This window comes from Chlorocebus sabaeus, chromosome 19 (genome assembly GCF_047675955.1).
Source record: "Chlorocebus sabaeus isolate Y175 chromosome 19, mChlSab1.0.hap1, whole genome shotgun sequence".
NCBI lineage: Eukaryota > Metazoa > Chordata > Mammalia > Primates > Cercopithecidae > Chlorocebus > Chlorocebus sabaeus.
The window spans coordinates 25,004,226-25,022,996 of record NC_132922.1 but is presented as its reverse complement, the minus strand read 5'-3'; the positions used below and the strand labels follow the sequence as shown (position 1 = coordinate 25,022,996).

At 45.3% G+C, this 18,771-nt stretch overlaps 1 protein-coding gene across 1 annotated transcript in view; it reads left to right on the top strand.

Annotated features, from left to right (window-relative positions):
* The first annotated feature begins 3,237 nt into the window (after window positions 1–3,237).
* Window positions 3,238–18,771, top strand: part of LOC103223082 (unconventional myosin-XVIIIb) — a 53,615-nt gene continuing 38,081 nt past the window's right edge. The window contains exons 1-3 of the mRNA XM_073007112.1: window positions 3,238–3,628; window positions 4,792–5,014; window positions 8,815–9,005. Of these exons, the coding sequence (XP_072863213.1) occupies window positions 3,551–3,628; window positions 4,792–5,014; window positions 8,815–9,005 (492 nt within the window). The 5' untranslated portion in view covers window positions 3,238–3,550. The remainder of the gene's footprint in view (window positions 3,629–4,791; window positions 5,015–8,814; window positions 9,006–18,771) is intronic.

Here is an 18,771-nt window from a genome sequence, read left to right as displayed (position 1 = left end):
GAGCCACTCTGAGAGGTATGCATTATTTAATCCACATTATACAGAGGAGGAAACTGATGCTCACAGACTTACAGGGCTCGGCACCCTTCACACAGTCATAAATGGTAAAGAACCTAGGATTTCTTTAGCCCCCAAGATCAGGCCCATTTGTTTCTCCCACCCCTGTCTCTTGGAACCAATGTGCCCGTATCTCCCAAAAGTATTCCCTGTATTTATTTGGTTGATGGTATTCAAAATGATTTTACGTGGCATACAACTAAATATTTTAAAAATATTTCATCATAATTGCCATGCGTATCAGAAAACGAACATGTCTTGCCCATCAAATCTGCAATATGATTCTTCTTTTAAAATGAATGTACTGTACTTGTGAAAATGTAAGTCGATTTAAAGAAAACATTAAGTAAATCACAGCCCAGGTGATAGGTGGTTATATATATATAGAAAAACTCAAGGAGATTGAGTATGCAGATGATGTTTGGGAAAAACAGGTATCCTAGATTTAAGAAAGCAAGAAAGAATAAAATGCACTTTGGAAATAATGTACACAAATTCACCACAGCAGGAGAAACGTGGTGCCTTCAACCATGAGCTTTAGCTATCTGGGAACACATTAAGATGGATACTGTGTGTTTAGGGGATGCCAGCTGATTGCAATGTGTCCCCACCAGGCCCTAGCACTCATGCCACCATGTCTCTTTCCAGGGTCCTCTGCCCTGCGGACCTGTGAGCAACCCCTCCAGTGTGAGATTTTCCACCAGCTGGGATGGGACCCTGTGCGGTACGACCTCACGGGCTGGCTCCACAGAGCCAAGCCCAACCTCTCAGCCCTGGATGCACCCCAGGTCCTGCAACAGTCAAAAAGGTGAGTTGGGCCAGGGCTGGGGACAGGGATGGGGCATTGGAGGCGCTGTGTTTTCCTTCCCACCTAAACTATGCAGCTACAACAACACAGTGTGGGAGGGCCAGCCCAGGAATCCCATGCCTCCATAATGGAACAAAGAACCATAACTTGAATTGGAGCAGTGCAGTGTCTCCCTGGGGCCAGAGCGAACCCAGCCGAGGAGAAAAGCTGGCCTTCTGGGGAGGTGGAACAAAAGCTAAAAAGCTGTGACTTCTTATTTTGGCACTTTGCCTTTCATTAAGTATCTGAGAGATGATGTGACTGGAACAACTTTTATGGACATTCAAGAACTAGGGGGTCGTAAAACTGAAATGATACGTTTTGTAGCATTAAAAAAAGCTCACCATGTTCCCTGGCTGCTCAGCCCAGAGTGCCGGCATGAGGCTGGCAGCATTCTCTGCTTTTTGTTCAGAGGGTTATTGGAAAATGCTGTGTGTGTGTGTGTGTGTGTATGTGTGTGTACGTGTGTGTGTTTGTGTGTGTGTGCACGCACGCTCCCAAGTTCAATGCTGGAATTCTGCAGGGGTAGAGCTTAGAGACAAGAAGAGAAACTGAGACCACCAGGGAGGTGCTGGTGTCTCAGGTGGGCACCAGGGTGAGAAGGGACCACTTGCTCACTACCCCCTATATGCCTCGGATCAGCATAAACGCTTTATTAGTATCCTCTTAATCCTTATCACAACACAAGAGCCTTAGTCCCATTTTACACATGAGAAAAATCGAGGCCCTGAGCGGTGAAGTGGCTTGCCTTTGCTCAACACAGCAACACAGGAGCACAGCCAGGACCCAGCTTGAGTCTAAGAGATGCTTGGAGAATTCCCAGCACCTTATGTCAGAGCTGACTAGAAACCCATATCCAGGAGTGGGGCTCGCGAACATCCAGCTCCTGGAGAGAGATCCAGGCCAGGGATGGGACAACAGGAGCTGTGAGCACACAGAGGACTGAATGATGACCCAGGTGGCCCGGGTTGAGTCCTAGCCCTGTCCTTTGTCGCCTGAGTGACCGTGGGCAGTCGCTCTCCCCTCTCTGGTTGTTTCTGCTTCCTGCACCATAAATAAGAGTTGGACGAGGCTACAAGACTCAGTGGCTATAGCCCAGCTTTGGAGTCAGGAATATGCTCAGATTCTGTTTTTCCCTCTTTTAAGCTACATGACCTGGACCTCAGTTTCATAATCTAAGAAATGGGAATGAGGTTCCAAAGCTCCCATGTCTGATATAGGAAGGCTTTGGTGACATAAAATAGCAGATGACCTATGAGAGAGCCTGGTTCATAGTTGGCTCATGGAAGAGGGCAGGCCAGTTCTGCTTTATTGGAATAGACACTTAAAAAGCTAGCACCCTTGGCCAGGCGCAGTGGCTCACTCCTGTAATCCCAGCACTTTGGGAGGCCAAGGCGGGCGGATCACGAGGTCAAGAGATCGAGATCATCCTGGCCAACATGGTGAAACCCTGTCTTTACTAAAAATACAAAAATTAGACGGGCCTGGTGGCGGGTGCCTGTAGTCCCAGCTACTTGGGAGGCTGAAGCAGGAGAATCGCTTGAACCCGGGAGGCAGAGGTTGCAGTGAGCCGAGATCACATCACTGCACTCCAGTCTGGCGACAGGGCAAGACTCTGTCTCAAAAAAACCACCACCACCACCACTAACAAAAAGCTAGCACCCTGGCCACTAACCTCAGAACCTGTTCATGACAGGGATGCTGAGGGAAGGCACTATCTGCTCAGGTGTCAGTCTGGGTATTTATTTATTTATTTATTTATTTATTTATTTATTTATTTATTTTTGAGACGGAGTCTCGCTTTATCGCCCAGGCTGGAGTGCAGTGGTGCGATCTTGGCTCACTGCAAGCTCCGCCTCCCAGGTTCATGCCATTCTCCTGCCTCAGCCTCCCAAGCAGCTGGGACTACAGGCACCCGCCACCACGCCCGGCTAATTTTTTGTGTTTTTAGTAGAGATGGGGTTTCATCGTGTTAGCCAGGATGGTCTCAATCTCCTGACCTCATGATCCGCCCACCTTGGCCTCCCAAAATGCTGGGATTACAGGTGTGAGCCACCGCGCCCGGCCCAGGCTGGGTATTTATTCGACATTATCTTGCAGCTCCACAAACTGTGTGCCCAGCCTGAGTCATTCCTTCTTGCATGAAACACATGGCACATGCCTACTGTGTGCTAGGTCTGGTCGAGGAATAGCAGAGAGGATTTTGCCCTCTAAGAAAGTATAGGTGTCGTAGCCTTGCTATAGGTATGTAAGTGACAAGAATATCCACAGGACAGATGCTTTAAGCCTAGGGAGGGAGGGAGCATTTGCAGGTAGAAGACGGGCATCGGGAAGGAGCTGGCATTTGCCATGAAGCAAAGCCTCACCTGGCAGGAGAGACTGTGAATGAAGGAGAGCAGCTGGGACACGTGACTGTAGAGGAGGCTTTAGGAAGCAGAGGAGCAGGAAGCAAAAAGGCTTGTTCCCTTTGCCACCACCCAGGCCAAGGCTTTCCCAAGAACCTCCTAAAGCTCCTCTCTCTTTTCCCTCCTCCCCACCAGAGAGGAGCTGCGGAGTCTATTCCAGGCCCGAGCCAAGCTGCCTCCTGTGTGCCGGGCTGTGGCAGGCCTGGAGGGCACCTCCCAGCAGGCCCTGCAGAGGAACCGCATGGTGAGGAGGACCTTTGCCAGCAGCCTTGCCGCGGTGAGGAGGAAAGCCCCGTGCTCCCAGATCAAGCTGCAGATGGTGAGTAGGCACCCTGTCTCATGGTGTCCTGGCCTTCACTGCCTCCATCCTCATCTCCTCTGCACTGAGTCATGTGCCTACATCATCTCTAACCTCCCCAGCAAGGCCAGAGGGGCGAGCGTCACCCCACGCCCCACAGAGGAGGAAATGGGGGCTCCCAGCAGCAATGAAACTTGACTCTGGTCACACCCCCGGGAAGTAACCGATCCAAGTCTGAGGCCTTCAGCCTGTGCTGCTTGGTGTTGAGTTGAGAGGCCTGGAGGAGTTCCCACAAGCTATGAATGCCCTCTTGACTCCAGTGACACGTATGAGAGCCAGACCAGCCCTGTCTGCCTTGCTCACCACCAGGTTCCCCTGGGGCAAGGCGGCAGGGCCCAGCTGGATGTAAATGTGGTACCTAGACCTGGAATGTGAATCCGTGAATAAAGGAGGGCATGAGATTGGTCAGTGGCCAGGCTGAGCACAGATGAGAATGGGCTGAGACAAGGGAAGGACACCTTTAAATAAACCTTGTAGTGGCCTGGCGCAGTGGCTCACACCTGTAATACCAGCGCTTTGGGAGACCAAGACGGGCAGATCACAAGGTCACGAGTTCAAGACCAGCCTGGCCAATATGGTGAAACCCCGTCTCTACTCAAAGTACAAAAAATTAGCCGGGCGTGGTGGCGAGCACCTGTAGTCCCACTACTCGGGAGGCTGAGGCAGGAGAATCGCTTGAGCCTGGGAGGAGAAGGTTGCAATGAGCTGAGATCGTGCCTCTGCACTCGATGTCACTCTGGTGACAAAGTGAGACTGTGTCTCAAAAAATAATAATAATAAATGAATTAATTTTTAAAAAGAAAAAAAATGAACCTCCTGGTGGGTTATAGTGGAAACGCCCTTAGCCTGAGTCCTGAGTTCTAGTCCTAGCTCTTCTGCCACTGGTCTGTGTGACCTGGGGCCACTCACTTGCTCTCTCCATGCCTCAGTTTCTCCATCTGTTTCAACAAGGACCATTATTTCTCATGAGTCCAAATCAGGCCGTAGGTGGGAGCTCCTTGATGTAGGGCATAGGGGCCCCAAAGATGCCCAGGTTGGGCTTAATGAATATTTGGGGAGGGTCCAGTCCCCTTTCTGTGTCTCTCTGAGACAACTGGCCCTGACTTCCCTCTATTTGGTCCTAGGATGCACTGACCAGCATGATCAAAAGGTCCCGGCTGCACTTTATCCACTGCCTGGTACTGAACCCTGTGGTGGAAAGCAGGAGTGAGCAGGAATCTCCTACACCACCACAGCCTGGTAGAGACAAACCTGGGGCAGGTGCACCTCTGGCCCTGGATATCCCAGCACTGAGGGTGCAGCTTGCTGGGTTCCACATCCTGGAGGCTCTGCGTCTGCACAGGACAGGTAAGAGACAGCCAGGACAGAGCACCTTGTCTCTGACTCCTGGGACATCTCCACCCACCAGTGGCAGCCAAGGGATGAGAGCCCCTGCCACGTGCTAGGAGCTTTACACCCAGCATCCTGGTTACTCTTCCCAGCAGTCTTCTGAGATGAGGCCACTGATGCTTAGCGAGGTGGAAGTACTTGCTCATGGTCACCTTGCCTGGACATGGCAGAGTCTGGATCGGGACCCAGGTCTCTTTGAGTCTGAAGTCCACTGGTTTTTTTTTTTTTTTTCTTTATTTCTTCTAAAAAACACACACATACACACAAAACGGGATACGTGTACCGCACATGCAGGTTTGTTACATAGGTATATGTGTGCTATGGTGGTTAGCTGCACCTGTTGAAAAAGCCCATATTATTTCTAGAATTGCCTGTACACTCCTAGAAGACTACGGCTGTGTCTTCCTTTTAGCCATGAATTTCTAAGGAGCATTGTCTTGTAATAGAGGGTGGAATTTCCGTGATGAGTGACATTTTGGTGTTCATGATGCTCAGTTTGGTTTGGGAGATTGCTGAGATCCCAGGAGACGATGATATGATTTGATGAGGGCTCATATCACCCAGGGATACAGGACGCCCTGAGGCCTAGAGGAGGGAGCTTCCTACTCTCACTGAGAGTCTGGGGAAACCTCACAGTGATGTAATATCATAGTCAGGCCTCGAAGCATAAGAAACTGCTCACCTCTGGCAAGGGGAGGAAACATTAGACAGAAGGATCAGAAAGTATGAAGGAGGGAGGCTTAAAAGGGGCAGGTTTTCAGAGAAGTGGATTCAGAATGAGTGAGGAGTTGCGGGAGAAGAGGCCCAGACATCCACCAGTGCAGGCTGCGAATGCCTGTGTTGGGTTATCACCAGGTCCACCTGGGGAGATGATGGCCTGGCAGGGGGATGGAGGGGTTCTAATCAGGGGATTGACATTTTTGGGTCTGTATTTTAGTAAGCAGGTGTGCACCTGATGTCCCCACATCAGCTCATCTTAGGAGTTGAGTTTGATCTCAGTCTTTGCTATCCTTTTCTGCCTCTCAGTCCCCAAAGGCCACCACATTGACTCCCCTCTCTGACAGTCAGAAATGGCTCAGACACAGCCATGCTGCCTGCAGAGGACAGAGTGACTGGGACACGCAGAAGTCTCAGGTGGCCACCTCGTTTGGTTAAAGTCTCCGTGGTCACTAGTGCCCTAGTGTATGGTCGCTTCCCCCACCTCCCCCTGCTGGGTTAATAACGGACCCCTGGGCACAGAGTATTTGACTGGGAGCAGCTAGAAGCAAACATGACACCCCCACTCCGCTGAGCATATCAATGATTTTCCCTCCCGCCCGCACAGCCGCAGAGGAGGGAGACAGATAATGTCACGAGAAGAGGGGGACGGTCATAGCCAGTGGCTGGTCCCCCACACTGAATCGATTCTATTTGGCTGCTTGGCAGGAAGTGCTGGGCCTTTGCAGGCGCCCTGGACCTAGATCAGACTGTTAGAATACCTGTGTGCATTCAGGGTCAGGGCGTCCCCTTCCTGTGTCCGCGGGACCTCATGACACTATCTGCCCTCTCTGTTCTCAGCACAGCCCAACTCAGCCAGGATGAGCTTTCCAACTAAGTGAAGGCTTGATATCTCATGGTAGAAATGTCCAATTTCTGTCTCCTAGACCTGGTTCGTTTCCTCTTTTTATTTCTGTTGTAAGTCACGTCTGTCTCTTTCACACTCACATGAGATATATTTGTATGCATACACAGATACATCAAATATTTATTATTTGGAATCTGTGCATATTATATATATATGCCTATATACACATGCATGTGTGGTACATACCCATGCACGCTGTTTATTGAGTACCTACTACGTGCTAGACACTGTGTTGTCAGATATAACAAATGAGATCATTCTCACTGTGCTAAAGGTATGTAGTAAACTCATTAAACATTGCCTATTGTGCAGCCTGGTGGGCACGGCTCCAACTCTGGAGGGAGGTGGTTTGGCCTTGATTCTGGCCGCCACCTCTCACCAGCCGTGTGACTCTAGGAAATTCGCTAGGGCTCATCTCCCTTTCCTCTCCTGTAATAGCTCATACCTCTGAAGGCTGCTGTGGGGCTGGGTGCATTAAATAAGACAATAAAGCTCAGAAGAGTGGCAGGTTGTGGAAAAGCACGTGATACCCCTTAGCTGCTTTTACTATCATTGTCATCGCATTTAATCCTCATAGTGACCATGTGAAGATAGATCTTGTTATTCTCATCTGACAAGTGAAGCAATGGAATCTCAAAAAGGTGAATCATTTTCCCAGTCATGGGGCTCGTAAGCACAGAGATGGGACGTGAACGCAGATAGGTCTGCCCTAAAGGAGGCTTGTAAGCTCCCAGGTCCCCCATCTCTGTGCTGTCTGCATCCTTCAAAGTTGGTCTGAGACCTTCCTCTTCCCCAGGAAGTCTTCCAGGATTAGCCACACACACGATTGCTGTTCTTCCTAGTTGATGCATCTGGCTTATCGTGAAGTCTCAAAAGTGGAGTGAGATTTTACCATACCTTTTCTGATCCAGTCACGCGAGGGGTCTTTCTGAAGCAATCGAGGCTCTTCTCGCACCCAGGGAAGAGTCTAAATCTTGAGACCTGGAATTTGAGTTCAATTTCCTTTGGGACCTGGTTTCTGCTCTTCTTTGGCTACTCTCCACTGCCTGGGTTTGAGTCCCCACTGAGACAGTTACTATTTTTGCTTGTGTAACTAGGTGAATTCATCTCTCTGGGTCTCAATTTCCCCTTTTGTAAAGTGAGGATAATAATATAGGCCCATGAGTGTCTGTAACACGAGGAAGTTGTTACCCTAGTGATTTGCACACATAAGCTCTCAGTAAATGCTGGCTGTTACTGTGGACTATAAAATAATTGTTTTTCTTTTTTGGGACAGTGTCTCGCTCTATCACCCAGGCTGGAGTGCAGTGGCACGATCATGGCTTGCTGCAACCTCTGCTTCCTGGGCCCAAGTAATTCTCCCACCTCCAGAGTGGCAATGACTACAGCATGCACCACCATGACTGGCAAATTTTTGTATTTTTTGTAGACACTATGCCCAGTCTTAGAACGTATCTTATACTTCCCTGATCTAGGTCTTGTTTGTACAGCTCCCTCTGCCTAGACTTCTCTTCCATACCAAGTTCTTTTGGAAAACCCTATGGCTTCTTCACAAACTGAATCTAATGTCATTTTCTCCCAATAGCTTTTCAGGCACCCCTTCTCTTCCCAGTTCCCCACACAGAAGGATGCAGCTGTGTCTACCCTGCATGGTAGACTTACAAAAGCCCTTAGATACTGCCCAATGCAGGATGCTTCACATACAGTGTATGGGGTGGTAATTCGTGTTAAACAAAACACTTTCCTTTGTCAAACAGGTTTTGGAACCTCTGGGCTAACACTGGGAAACTCAAGGCTAGTCGGGCATCTGCCCTGCATGAGTTCTCAGAGTCCTTGACTTGGGTGCTGACATGCCTCTTCCAAGAGGCAGATGAGTGTGCAGCTTTTTCAAACTTGCAGTGGAGCATTTTATAGGGTTTGTGTTCTCAGGAACACCCCTGGGAAGTGCTAATCAAATCTAGTCTCTTAAATTAACAAGTGGAGAAACTGAGGCCCCAAGATATGAGTCCATGCAGCAACTTAGTAGCCAGGTTGGGAGCAGGACCCTGAACTCCTGTCTGGGGGTTTAGGGAACTGGGCTGGGTCTTCTCATCTGGACTCTGTGCTCTTCTCCTGCCTGCTCCTACCTCCCTAGGCTATGCTGACCACGTGGGGCTCACTCACTTCCGCCGGCAATTCCAGGTGCTGGACCCTCCACTCCTGAAGAAGCTCATGTTGACCTCCGAGGGAATAGATGAAAGGAAGGTAGGTGGAGCACATGGAAGAGGGGTGAAGGCCCCAGATACGGATATGTTGGTTATTGGATATGTTCCAAGGCTGGGCACGGTGAGTGGCTCATGCCTGTAATCTCAGTGCCTTGGGAGACCCAGGTGGGTGGATTGCTTGAGTCCAGGAGTTCAAGACCAGCCTGGGCAACATGGCTTTGACTGAGGTCTGATGGGCTTGTGTTCCATAAGGGATTGCCCCAGGGGGCATCTGGACCAGCTGGAATCTGAAAGCAGGACCATGGGGGCAGTGCTGAGGGCAGCATGAAGTTTCGTTCAAATCCTTGCTCTAGACCAAACCCACACAACAATGTCATTTGGGACCCGACCCAGCCCAGAATGACCCTTCTGGCCCCTACATAAGGAACTTTAGGAAAAGAATAAGAATAGAGTCATGAGAAGACAGCATCCCAGCTAAAAGGGCCCCTAGTAAGGTGAAAAGTCATCATTTGCAAACTGTGTTCCATTCAGCACCAGCACCCTGAGGTGGTCTATGAAAAGAGGGCTTCAGGGTCTAAAATGTTTAGGAAACATTTACATCAGGGCTCCGTGTTTGAGAATTCTAATGAACATCACGCCTTAGGGCCTTTGCAAGAGCTGTTGACTCTGCCTGGAGCACTCATTCCTCAAATCTTTGCACGGCTGGTGTCATCTTGCTATTCAGATCCCAGCTCAGATCTCATTCACCATCACATCCTCTTGTTTTGATGTGTATGTAGCACTTATCTGAAATAATGTGAATCTCCTCTATGTTTTCTGGCTTCCAGCAAGAGCTCAGTAATTTTTTTGTTGAGTGAATGAATGAATGAATGAATACCCGGGCCTAACTTTGTATTTTTGTCCCTGTGTGTCTTCTTTCTCCAACTACAGCGTAAACTCATGGAATCTCATCTCTACTTCCAGTGCCAAACTTTCAGTAAATGTTTCCCTTAAGAATGGCCACAGGCTTATCAATGATTAGAGACGTTGTTAGAATTTGCAAAGCCCTATTTCATCTTCGTAACAGCCCTGCAAAAGAAGAGCGATTACTCCCCATTTACAAAAGAGAACACCACGTTTCTTAGAGATGAAGTGGCGCTCCCGAGGCCACACAGCCAGGCTTTTGTGGGTTTGCTCCTTGGACTCAAGTTTCTCAATTCCAGGGGACGATAGTTTAAAGAGCATAGTTCATAAAGGGAGGTAGTTCAAACCGACCTGAATTTGATTCCCAGCTGGGGCTGTGTGAATGTAAACTAGTTATGTCATCTTTCTGCCTCCCTTTCCTCATCTGTAAAGTGGGAAGGACCACAATGCAGAAAATATATAGGGGAATCCACATAATTTCAGGATAAGTGCTACAAAAAGTAATTAAACAAGTGGATGTGATGGAGGGTGATAGCTAAGCTGGGATCTGAATAGCAAGATGAAAGAGTACTCCATGCCACTCAATGGAGTGTTCTGAGAATGGCATATAATAGTATAGTTCATTTACACAGGGCCTGGGACATAGTAAGGGCTCAATATACACTAACCACCGTCATCAACATCAGCAGCAGCACCATCAGTGTCATCATCCTCTTTCAGATCCAGGGTGATGACACACAAGTCGCACAGACCACGTGTTCACAATCCTGTTGCAACTGCACGTGCCTGCATGTGCCTGAGATCATCAGCACTGCAGTCCTCAATGAATGAGTCAGAAGACTAGAAGTAAACAGAGTCACAATTCTTAGGTGTCTTCTTAGTTCTTCTTTGCAGTGGGTACCAGGGCACAAGCCACTTTCAGTAGACAAGGCAGTGACTTCTGCAGGGCCCTCCTAACTCACTGTGGAGGGGACATCATCCCCAGATGTCTGTGGCACAGGGCTATCCCTTCTCTGGGTAGTGGCCCATTTTGGAAGCCATGAAATTCTGCCTGACTTGGTGCCATCAACCTCTCTGTGCCAGTCTTCGTTCAGGGGTTCCTTATTCTTGGTCTCCCCAACTTTGACTTCATTCAGAGGGGCTGAATGGAACCACTGAGAGGGTCTTGGACTCCTCTGTGGTTGAAAATGGTGCAGGAGTCAGGTATGGGGGAGTTTTTTGTGGAGGGAAAGGGTGTAGCATATGGAAGCGTTTCTGTTCTGAATGAGTCAGCAGTTCTCTGTTGTAGCCAAACCAAAACCACCTCCATACATGCTAGAGGCCTCAGAAAATGGAAAATTACAAGGAGAATGGACTTGGTTGGGAATTTTTGCTGCTGCTTATTCTTTTTTTATTTGCTCACAAATTTTATTTGCTGCAGCATAGAATTTTGGTAGCAACAAAAAGAAACACCATCCTGCCTCTTATGAAAAAGCTGATAAATATTCATTTGTCAGGCCACATGACATGCCATGAATTATACATGAACACGTGCTCGGGTGGGCAAACTATCGGTTTCTGTGTGCAAAGCAGTTAAGACCTCAGGATTTAATAAGACAAGGTTGACAGCTAGAAAAGGTCAATATTGTCATTAGACACTAGACGGCAGCAGAGGGGATTCATTGTCAGGGTGTAAAATGGGTCTTGGTGAAGTCCCCTGTGGGTCTAGCAGGTGGGGTCTGAATGTTGGTGTGTCATGCCAAGACTGTTTCCCAATGAAGTACTCTCATTTGGTGGGTACCTGATGGATATATTGCGTTCCTGAAACAGAAGTAGCATATGTCTTTTATCACGGATGCATAAACTCTCATTATGAAATATCAGACATACTATGAAAAGGTTACAGAGCCATTAGCTAAGACAGTATTCAAAATATAAAGCCTTCCCACTCTGGGAATCATCCTCATTTCACAGCGTAGGCAGCTGAGGCCACGACCACCCAGCCAGGTAGTAGTAGAGCTGGGATGTGAACTCAGGCTCTCAGATTCCTGACATAGGGCTTAAAAAAAAATTATGGGAAAATACACATAACAAGAACTTTACCACCATAACCGTTTTTAAGTGTATTGATCAGTGGTATTAAGTACATTCATATTTTTGAGCAACAATAAGCACCATTCATCTCCATAACTTCTTCATCTTGCAAAATTGAGACTTGGTACCCGTTAAACAGTAATTCCTGACTCCTCCTCTTCTCAGGCTCTGACCATCATCGTTCTGCTTTCTGTCTCTATAAATCTGACTACTCTAAGTCCATCATAGAAGTAGAAGCATGCTGCATATGTCCTTTCGTGACTGGTTAATTTCACTTTGCATAATGTCCTCAAGGTTCATTCCCGTCGCGGCGTGTGTCAGAATTTCCTTCCTGAGGCTGAAAAATATTCCACTGTGGATGTATCCCTTATTTTACCTGTCCATTCAACTGTCAGTGGATGTTTGGGTTGATTCCATGTTTCCTTGTTAACTTTTATTTTAAGTTTGGGGGTACAAATGCAGGTTTGTTGTAACAAACTTGTGTCATGGGGGTTTGTTGTACAGATTATTTCATCACCCAGGTGTTAAGCCTAGTACCCATTAGTTGTGTTTCCTGATTCTCTCCCTCCGTTAGCTATTTTTCCTGATTCTCTCCCTCCTCCCGTCCTGCACCCTTCAACAGGCTCCAGTGTGGGGTGTTCCCCTCTATGTGTCCGTTTGCTCTCATCATTTGGCTCCCACTTACACGTGAGAACATGTGGTATTTGGTTTTCTGTTCATGCATGAGTTTGCTAAGGATAATGGCCTCCAGCTCCATTCATGTTTCTGCAAAGGACGTCATCTCACTCTTTTTTTTCGTGACTGTATAGTATTCCATAGTGTCTATGTACCACATTTTCTTTTTCTGGTCTGTCACGGATGGGCATTTAGGGGGATTCCATGTCTTTGCTATTGCAAATTGTGCTACAATGAGCATATATGTGCATGTGTCTTTACAATAGAATGATTTCTATTCCTTTAGCTATATATCCAGTAATGGGGTTGCTGGGTTGAATGTACAAATATCTCTTCAAGACCCTACTTTCTTTTTTTTTAACTCTTGTTTTCGGTTCAGGGGAGGTGCACATGCAGGTTTATTATAGAAGTAAATTTCAAGTTACAGGGGTTTGCTGTACAGACAAGTTCATCACCCAGATAATAAGCATGGTACACAATAGGTAGTTTCTCAGACCTCACCCTCCTCCCACCCTTTACCCTCCAGTAGGCCCTGGTGAGACCCTGCTTTCAGTTTTTTGGGGTATATACCCAGAAGTGGAATAGCTGGATCATATGGTAATTCTATTTTAAATTTTTCGATGAGCTGCCATACAGTTTTTTATAGCAGCTGTACCATTTTGCATTTCCACCAATACTGCATATGGATGGCAATTTCTCCACATTCTTGCCAACGTGTTATTTTTTGTTTTGTTTTTTGATAGTTGCCATGCTAATGGGTATGAGATGGTGTCTCAATGTGGTTTTGATTTGCATTTCCCTCATGATTAGGGGTGTTGAGCATCTTTTCATGTTCACACAGGACTTGAATGGAAGCCCTCTGAAGGCAGGCAAAATATTTAGTGCAGTTCGTTACAGGACATGCCATTCATGGATATTAACTTTAAATGATTATCATTAATTTCATCCAACTTTAACCAAGTGCTTGCTTTTCACCAGATCCTGTGCTAGGCACCAGCAACTTCCATACAGAGCTGGCTTTGGTACACCCTAGGAGATGCCACTAAAACATTTGATGTTTCCAAGGGAGGTGAGAGCGGGGCACTCAAGGAAGACATCTCAGAAGTAGGTGATGCTTGAGATGAGGTCTGTGAAACTATCTGGAGGAACTGAGTAGGAGGAGGGTTACTGGACATTCTCATGTTAGGTACAGGATTGCAAAGATCTGGAGTCACGGAGGTGCATAGATAGTTTCATGGTGCTGGAGCATAAAAGATGCCAAGTGCCAAGAAAAGGGTCTGAAGACTTCAACAGAAGCCAATTCTGGGTTCTTGTTAGCCAAACTGGAGAGTCTGGGCTTTATCAGGTGTTCAGCGATGCTCCTCTGAAGGGTTTCAGCAGGTGCATGGCGTAGCAGACCTGATCTTTATGACTTGGACTGGCTTCAGCAAAATTATGAAGGAAGCGAAGTCCATGCTGCCCATTCCATGGTCCTCTCTAGGAAGCAGTGTCCTCATGCTGACCTCTGGCTATTCCGGAGTCCCCTGTCTCCTTTAGACACCCAGGCACATACTGAAGCCTCCCAAATGACCCTGTCTTCTCCCTCTTATCATCCTCAGTTCCATTCCTGTCTCCCAGGCTACTCCCTCTGGTTAGATGATGCTTTAACCTACACCGAAGCCTACATAGAGTGAATACGAGGGTGGAATTTCAGGCAGGTCAGTGAAGGTGCTCTTTCAACTCACCTTGGTTAAGTCCCAGATTCTGGTCCCTTCCATTTTTCTGCCGCTGAAGCAGGAGTTGCCAGGTCTCTCTGATCGATGTGAGGAAACCCTTGGGCCTGCCCTCCTCCCCGTAGAATGTCTACAGTGTTGATTGATTTTAGCCGGCAAAATCTCTGTCCCTGAGGACTTGAACTGAAGAACATAATTAAGGGCTGTCAATCCATCTTCTCAAAGGCGGCCACTGTTATTCTGTCTCCCACCCTGGTGGACACTCCCAGTTCCTGTGAATTCATCTCAAGAGTCTTTATCTGCTGGGAGGAAACCCTTATGAGCCCATGGCCAGAGAGGAAGCTGTCTGCTGTCTAGGTGCTAAATAATTATTCAGGGGCTCCCACCACCTTTACTCCTGAAATCATCATCCCTTTCTTGTTCACCTTGCTGTCTCCCTCCAGTTTGGGCCTATTGTTTTGTTTGTTTTTTGAGACAGAGTCTTGCTCTGTCGCCCAGGCTGGAGTGCAACGGTGCTATCTCGGCTCACTGCAACCTCTGCCTCCTGGGTTCAAGCAATTCTCCTGCCTCAGCCTCCTAAGTAGCTGGGACTACAGGCACGCACCACCACGTCTGGCTAATTTTTATATTTTTGTAGAGACTGGGTTTCACCATGTTGGCCAGGCTGGTCTTGAACTCCTGACCTCAGATGATCCAGCCACCTTGGTCTACCAAAGTGCTGGGATTGCAGGTGTGAACCACCGCACACTGTGAGCTGGGTCTATTGTTTTAATTATTTTACATGTTTTCTACTTAATTTTAATCAATCCAATTACATTGGTGTGTGCATGTGCATTTGATTTTTGGATAGTTTCTGCCTTTTCCCAGGCATTTCATTTATAGCCTTGAGCATAAATAGTTAAAAAACAGACACAGTTAGTGATTTGGCCACTTGTGAGAGAGGCTCAGTGGTTAAAGTATGCGATTTAGAGTCAGATAGACTTGAGTTCAAATTGTGTCTTCTTCATATCTCTATGAATCCATGCCCTTGATACTTGATATGACCATAGGCAACATATAGTATGGCATAGCAAAGTGTCTGGTACATTGTAGGAGCTCAACACATGGAAGCCATTGGACCATGGTGTGGGCTTCATGGGGGCAGGTGCTATATGAATGGCAGCCAAATGGTTCACAGGATAAGCGTCCTATTCCATAGGCACAGATTCTTCATATCAAGCTGTTCATTGAGGAGTGAGTTGGGGAAGCACTTTGCAGCTATGGCTCTTCATCATTTCTGGAGTCTCTCTGCCTGTCTGGCATATACAGCTAAATGTGAGATGTCAGCCCATATGCTTTTTGGGTACACTCTTCTTCAACATTGAAGAGAAAGCTCTTTGCAAAATTCTAGGAAACAATGGAACGGTGTAAGTGGGGGCTGTGGGTTGGATGTGACTGAAATCTATTAGACCCCAAAATCTGGGCTCAATTTGACCCAGGCTATTGGAATATTCATACTTAAGGTGGAGAGATCTCAGGTTTGCCAAGAGCCATGTTTGCTGAGGTGTAATGTTGACTTACAGTGAAGACGATGACCCATCTATGCTCAATGCCTGGGCTGCTTCATTGAGTGAATCTTACCATTTGTGAATTCGAGGTGGGATAGCTTAACAGGTTAAGGATACAGATTCTGGAGTCTGGCTTTCTGAGCACGTACTGTGTCTAATCTGCTCACTGGCTGTGTGACATTTGATACGTCACTCAGCCCTTCTTTGACTTAGTTTTATTGTCTTAAAATGGCATAGTAATAGTCTCTAATAATCTTGATAGGAGGACTGAGTAATTTAAGATATTGACATGGTGACTTTCATATACACAGAATAAATAATAAATGGAACCAATTATGATTTTGTTGTAAAAATAGTAAAATTTTACTATTTCTATGGATTTTAATGCCCCTTCTCTACAATGAAGGCTTTAATCTTTGCCTTAAAAACCTCAAATAATTGTTAAGATAAAGTATTTTTTTGATTAATAGTAGTAGATATTTAATCAAATGATCATCTCTAAACTACATTTGGATAGTTTTTGATTTTCTGACCATTATGAAAAAGGATGTTGTGAACCATTTGCACATCAGTCGTTGTGTAAAAACGTGTTTCTACTTCTTTTGAGTGCATTCTTGGAGGAGAATTGCCAGGTTATATGGTAAATGTATGTTTAACTTTTAAATATAACTTTTAAAGAAACTGTCAAGTTGTTTTTCAAAGTGGCTCTACCATTGTTCATCCTCACTGGCAATGTATGAGGGTTTCACTTTCTATCCTTATCAATACTTGGAATTGTTTACCTTTTTGATTCAAGCCATCCTGTTATATACAAAGTGGCATTTCATTGTGGTTTTAATTTGCATTTTCCCTAATGATGTTGACTTTTTTTTTTTGGCATGTGCCTAGTAGCTACTTTATCTCTTTTTTTGTGAAATCTCTATTTTTTTTTTTTTTTGCCCATTTTAATTAGGCTGTTTATCTTATAGAGTTTTAGTAGTTCTTTATTTGTTCTAGACATCATTATTTATCAGATGTATCTTTGAAAATCTTTTCTTCCAGCCTGTGGCTTGTCTTTTCATTTTCATAGTGGTGCACGGAGATTTTAATTTTTATGAAGTTCAGTTTACTAATTTTTTAAGTGACTGGTGCTTTTTTCATATCTAAGAACTCTTTACCTACCACTAGGTTACAGAGATATTCTCCCATTTTCCACTAGAAGATTTGTAGTTTTAGCTCCTCCATGTAGACATTTGATCTGTTGTGAGTTAATTTTGTGTATGGTGTAACATACATGCCTACATTCATTTTTTTTTTGGCATATGAATATTCAATTGTCCCAGTACCATTTGTTGGAAAGACTATTATTATTTCTCCCAGTGAATTGTGTTGGAACCTTTCTCAAACATTTTTTGGCCATAAAGAGTTTATTTTCATAATCTAAATTCATTCTATTGGTCTGACTGTGCTAATTAGTAGCATCTCTTTCTTTCTGCCTCTTTATTCCTTGGTCAGTGTAAATAAACTTCGTCAATTTTGTCTTTTCGAAGGACAAACTTTTGATTTCACTGATTTTTTTCTCTGTTGTTTTTCTGTTTTCGCTGGTTCTATTGTCTTCTATTGACTTCCACTCTATATTATTTCCTTCCTTTCCCTTGATTTGAGTTTAGTTTTCTCTACTTTTCCTGGTTTCTTAAAATGGAATCCTGCTCAAATTATTGATTCAAAATCCTTCTCCTTTTCCAATATACATGGTTAAAGCATACATTTCCCTCAAAGTATTACTTTGGCTGCATTACATAAAAATGTTCATTTAGTTCAAGATATTTTCTAATTCCTAGTGTGATTTCTTCTTTAACCCATTGTTTATTAAGAAGTGTATTAATTTCTACATATTTGCAACTTTCTCACCTTTTTTCTTGTTGGTTTCTAATTTAATTCCATTTTAGTTTGAGAACATATTTTATATAATTTCAGTACATTTACATTTATTTTTGTTTGTTTGTTTTATTGAGACTTATTTTATGGCCTAATATTATATATCTAGGAGAGTGTTCAAGGTGTGCTTGTAAAAAACATGTATTTTTCAGTTGTTGAGTTGTCTATAGATGTTAGTTGGGGCGATTTGGTTAATAGTATAGTTCAAGTCTTATATATCATTGCTATTTTTTTTTTTTTTGAGACAGGGCGGTGTCTTGCTCTGTTGCCCAGGCTGGAGTGCAGTGGCACGATTATGGCTCACTGCAGCCTTGACTTCCTGGGCTCGAGTGATACTCCTGTTTCAGCCCCCTGAGTTACTCAGACTACAGGCATATGCCACCACACCTGGCTGATTTTGTTTTTTTAGAGATAGGGTCTCACTGTGTTGCCCAGTCTGGTCTCGACCTCCTGGGCTCCAGGAATCCTCTGGCCTCAGTGTCCCAAAGTTCTGGGACAACAGGTGTGAGCCACTGTGCCTGGCATATTGCTATCGTTTATGTTTACTTGTTCGGTAAATTATTGAGAGTCAGGTATTACGCTCTCCAACTATTACTGTTAAATTTTCTATTTATGCTGTCATTCTATGCAGTTTTGCTTCACGTGTTTTGGGGCTCTGTGGTTAGGTACAGACATATTTAGAATGCTGTATCTTCTGGATGGATTACCCCTTTGTTGCTATAAAATGTCTCCCTTTCTTTCTAGTAATGATTTTTGTTTTCAATTTTAAACAAAATTTAAAACAAAATTTGTCTGATAATAGTATAGTCACTCCAGCGATCTTATGTTTAGTGTTTACATGATAGATCTTCCCCCTTCCAACCTATCTTTGCATCTAACTGCAACTCTTACAGATGGTATATAGTTGAATCTTCTTTTTGCAAAATCCAAATTGACAATCTCTGCCTTTTTATTAAGGTGTTCAATATATTGATCTGTAATATTATTTACACATGCCATTTTGCTATTTTCTATGTGGGCTTCACACCTTCTTTTGGTCCTCTCCTCCTTTACTTCTTTC